This window comes from Sprattus sprattus, assembly GCF_963457725.1.
Source record: "Sprattus sprattus genome assembly, chromosome: 3".
NCBI classification, from domain to species: Eukaryota; Metazoa; Chordata; class Actinopteri; order Clupeiformes; family Clupeidae; genus Sprattus; species Sprattus sprattus.
This window is the reverse complement of record NC_137922.1, coordinates 57,897,746-57,902,903: the sequence shown is the minus strand read 5'-3', so window position 1 is coordinate 57,902,903 and position 5,158 is coordinate 57,897,746. Positions and strand designations below refer to the sequence as shown.

The window sequence follows — 5,158 nt, the reverse complement described above, 5'->3', positions numbered from 1 at the left end:
CACACACACACACACACGTATCTACATACACACACATACATAACATAAGTATAACCCAGGTGGACTCACAATGTTCTTCGCTCCCTTGAGGAAGATGCAGGCGGGTCCTAGACTCATTGTGTTGCTGCTCCTCAGCGCCTCCTGGTGGTGGAATGATGTCAGCGCTCAAGAGCCTCCACACACAGAGCAGCGTTTATCTTTCGGTTCAGGACAAGATGACAAACAACTCATACACTTTAACAGAGACCAGCGTGTATTAGTGTGTGTTTGCATGTATGGGTGAGTCGTGTATGTGTGTGAGCGAGCGTGTACAAGTGTGTGTTTGCATGCATGAGTGAGTAGTGTGTGTGTGTGAGAGAGCGTGTATCAGTGTGTGTTAACATGTATGAGTGAGTAGTGTATGTGTGTGAGAGAGCGTGTATCAGTGTGTGTTTGCATGTATGGGTGAGTCGTGTATGTGTGTGAGAGACCTTGTATCAGTGTGTGTTTGCATGTATGAGTGAGTAGTGTATGTGTGTTAGAGAGCGTGTATCAGTGTGTGTTTGCATGTATGAGTGAGTAGTGTATGTGTGTGAGAGAGCGTGTATCAGTGTGTGTTTGCATGTATGAGTGAGTAGTGTATGTGTGTTAGAGAGCGTGTATCAGTGTGTGTTTGCATGTATGAGTGAGTAGTGTATGTGTGTGAGAGAGCGTGTATCAGTGTGTGTTTGCATGTATGAGTGAGTAGTGTATGTGTGTTAGAGAGCGTGTATCAGTGTGTGTTTGCATGTATGAGTGAGTAGTGTATGTGTGTGAGAGAGCGTGTATCAGTGTGTGTTTGCATGTATGAGTGAGTAGTGTATGTGTGTGAGAGAGCGTGTATCAGTGTGTGTTTGCATGTATGAGTGAGTAGTGTATGTGTGTGAGAGAGCGTGTATCAGTGTGTGTTTGCATGTATGAGTGAGTAGTGTATGTGTGTTAGAGAGCGTGTATCAGTGTGTGTTTGCATGTATGAGTGAGTAGTGTATGTGTGTGAGAGAGCGTGTATCAGTGTGTGTTTGCATGTATGGGTGAGTCGTGTATGTGTGTGAGAGACCTTGTATCAGTGTGTGTTTGCATGTATGAGTGAGTAGTGTATGTGTGTTAGAGAGCGTGTATCAGTGTGTGTTTGCATGTATGAGTGAGTAGTGTATGTGTGTGAGAGAGCGTGTATCAGTGTGTGTTTGCATGTATGGGTGAGTAGTGTATGTGTGTGAGAGACCTTGTATCAGTGTGTGTTTGCATGTATGGGTGAGTAGTGTATGTGTGTGAGAGACCTTGTATCAGTGTGTGTTTGCATGTATGAGTGAGTAGTGTATGTGTGTGAGAGACCTTGTATCAGTGTGTGTTTGCATGTATGAGTGAGTAGTGTATGTGTGTTAGAGAGCGTGTATCAGTGTGTGTTTGCATGTATGAGTGAGTAGTGTATGTGTGTGAGAGAGCGTGTATCAGTGTGTGTTTGCATGTATGAGTGAGTAGTGTATGTGTGTTAGAGAGCGTGTATCAGTGTGTGTTTGCATGTATGAGTGAGTAGTGTATGTGTGTGAGAGATCTTGTATCAGTGTGTGTTTGCATGTATGAGTGAGTAGTGTATGTGTGTGAGAGAGCGTGTATCAGTGTATGTTTGCATGTATGAGTGAGTAGTGTATGTGTGTGAGAGAGCGTGTATCAGTGTGTGTTTGCATGTATGAGTGAGTAGTGTATGTGTGTTAGAGAGCGTGTATCAGTGTGTGTTTGCATGTATGAGTGAGTAGTGTATGTGTGTGAGAGAGCGTGTATCAGTGTGTGTTTGCATGTATGGGTGAGTAGTGTATGTGTGTTAGAGAGCGTGTATCAGTGTGTGTTTGCATGTATGGGTGAGTAGTGTATGTGTGTGAGAGACCTTGTATCAGTGTGTGTTTGCATGTATGGGTGAGTCGTGTATGTGTGTGAGAGACCTTGTATCAGTGTGTGTTTGCATGTATGAGTGAGTAGTGTATGTGTGTTAGAGAGCGTGTATCAGTGTGTGTTTGCATGTATGAGTGAGTAGTGTATGTGTGTTAGAGAGCGTGTATCAGTGTGTGTTTGCATGTATGAGTGAGTAGTGTATGTGTGTTAGAGAGCGTGTATCAGTGTGTGTTTGCATGTATGAGTGAGTAGTGTATGTGTGTGAGAGAGCGTGTATCAGTGTGTGTTTGCATGTATGAGTGAGTAGTGTATGTGTGTGAGAGAAAGTGAGTATTGAAATTTGTTTAAGTTAAAAAAGGACAAACCTGTGATTCTCCACTGGTGAAGATGAACACGTCTCTCCCTCTCTTTCCCTCTTTCTCTCTGTCATCCACTCCTTCTCTTCTTCTCTCTATCATCCACTCCTTCTCTCCTTCTCTCCTTCTCTCTTGTAGTGCTGCGGAGTAAATGAGCCCTCCTGACAACTGGGCACGGGTATTATACCAGAGGGGGGGGGGGGGAGAGAGAGAGAGAGAGAGGGGGGGAGGGGAGGCAGAGAGAGAGAAGGGGAGGGAGAGAGAGAGGGAGAGGGAGAGAGAGGAGGGGATGGAGAGAGAGGATGGGAGGGAGAGAGAGGTGGAGAGAAAGAAAGAGAGAGGGGGGAGGGAGAGAGAGAGAAAGAGGAGGGGATAGAGAGATAGAAGGAAAGGGAGAGAGATAAGAAGAGAGGAGGGGATGGAGAGAGAGAGAGGTGGAGGGAGAGAGAGATGGAGGGGGGACAGTGCAGTGTCTCTGTACTTCCTCTGGGGGGGTGGACAACAGCTCTTCTAGTTTATGTTCTCAGGTCTGATGTTTAGTCTAATCACATTTATTAACAGTATAAAGCACATTTAAAAACAACAGGATTATTTATAGAGCACATTTAAAAACAACAAGTTATTTATAAAGCACATTTAAAAACAACAGGATTATTTGATAGAGCAATCTTTAAAAACAACAGGAGTTTTTATAGAGCACATTTAAAAAGCAAGAGGATCTGTACCAAACTGCTAACCAGTCGTGGGTTAATCAATTTACAATAGCTATAATCAAGAACACAAAATAGAATAAGAAATAAAAAAAGACTGAAAACATAATAAATATATGGGACATTAAAAGCAAAAAAAGGGAAATAATATAGAAAAGCAAAAGCTATAACTGATAAGTAAAATGACTAATAACTCTAACGCTGCCCGAACCCTAACACGAGGAGATGGTTAAGACAAATCCAAATGATCACAACAATATCAAAAAGAGCACAAGCACAAATAAAACCTTAACCTCAGACTAAACTCAGTGCAGCTCATAGAGTGCATCGCCAAGTTTAAATCCAGAGAAATCCAGGGTATAAAGTGGCTTATCAATCTTAAAATCCAGTTTATTAAGGTTGGTTATCAGTTGTAAAATCATGTGTATAAAGTGGCTTGTCAATCTTAACCCCTTGGTGCCGCTCCGTGTTAATATCGTTCTTATTCGAACGATGACGTTTTGGTGCCATGACAACGGAAAATAACATATTTTTGCAAAAAAAATTTTTTTTACAAAACCTCAAGACCCATCCAATCATATTGCATGCATTTAAAATCCATTTTATTGATTGGCTAGTCCCACAGAGCTCGTCAAATCAAGCTACGCGAGTGACGTGACTGAGGTTAGAAAAAACAAACATGGCGTCCGCGAGTATGCGACACCTCAGAGAGAAACAGCGATTTTCAGCACAAGAAGAGACAGCATTTCTAATGAATGATGAGTGGCCAAGAAACTAATGTACACAGTGGTCCTGGATGGATTTCTAGTGGAGAAAAAGTTTGAATTTTTACCGAGGATTGGAAGGAGAAACCGCCGGAGAAAAGTACTCCGACTGCGTTTCTATCACAAGGTACGTTTCATCATACACACACCAAACAAGTAGTCACTGAAATGCATGCTAGCTTTCCTCATTTGTTTCTTGGAGTAAATAATGAACTTTATCAAACCTTTGTATTTAGTATTGTGTTCGGCTATCAATTTGGCTAGATTTATAAGACATATGTGAGGGCGAACATTCACATGTTTCGTTTACCGCAAAGTACCGCTGACGCAAACGCACATTGTACTAATAGCGAACAACATGTTACTGGGTTTACATTTTAGCATTTGAAAGGCATAAGCAAGCAGGGACTAACAAGGCATTTAGAAGAAAAGATGAAGGAGTATTTCTTTTCCTTTCAAGATGTTTTTCTTACCTAATTCATGAAAAAAATGTGACTTACTTATGGTTTTAGTGTAGTTCTGTCAATATTTCGTTGTTGATTTGAGACCTCAAGGTTTTGGGTGCTTGTTATTTCAGCCCTGTACAATAATTAATAATAACTTGTATATATTTATGTGTGTGTGTGTGTGTAAATGAAGAATAGAAAAATGAACTGTTCCTTTTTCTGATCTGAATTGATTTTCAGCTTAGGTAATGGAATATTAGCCACGAGGAGAGCAGCGATGATGGTGCTCCTGAAAATCCGCCAGCCAACCCAAGACCAGCGAGAGGGAGAGGTGTGAGACCAAGAGGGAAAGGGCCAAGAGGCCTACAAGCCAGGATAGTTGGACCTTTTAATATATTGACAAATTCCAGATCTGGGCTTTCAATGGACACATTTTGAAAGGGCTGATGCAGAGCTTTGCAGCGCTCTTTGAAATGGTCAAGGAAAGTTCTGACTTCTCTGAGCTTATCATTTCCATCCTAAGCACTGGGGTCTACTACATGTAACATGGCCATAAGGGCTTTGAGGGTGAATGTTTGGCACCCTGTAGCAAGGCCAGGGGAGTTGACTATGCTCTCTGTTTGCTACAAATTATGTCAGATGTGGGATGGCTTCCCGTGAGGTCATCTGAGGCGTGGCCGTAAAACTGTATGAGGGACCCCCAGGTAGGTTGACACCTGTGTTAGGGGCCCCGTAGATGGGTAAAGCACATGTCTGTGTGTGTATGGGGGTGGGGGGGCACTCTTGATGGGAGAAGTACACTTGGTGGATGCGCGAGGAATGCCTATGTGCATGAAGCGCAAGGGTGCACTTCCTGAAGTGGAGGGCAGTGTGACGGAGTGCTGCACTACAGATGAGTATAGTGCTCTGACTGCCACACTATGGAGCCTGGCTCATTGGTATGGCAGTCAGAGTGCATGTTGGCACCCTGTAGACCC

At 42.9% G+C, this 5,158-nt stretch overlaps 1 protein-coding gene across 1 annotated transcript in view; it reads right to left on the bottom strand.

The window, feature by feature from the left end:
* cabp5b (calcium binding protein 5b) overlaps positions 1-117 on the bottom strand; it is a gene marked incomplete at both ends in the record, with an annotated part of 7,271 nt that extends 7,154 nt beyond the window's left edge. Inside the window, one exon of the mRNA XM_080835641.1 lies at positions 70-117. Within this exon, the coding sequence (XP_080691767.1) occupies positions 70-117 (48 nt within the window). The remainder of the gene's footprint in view (positions 1-69) is intronic.
* Positions 118-5,158: the final 5,041 nt, after the last annotated feature.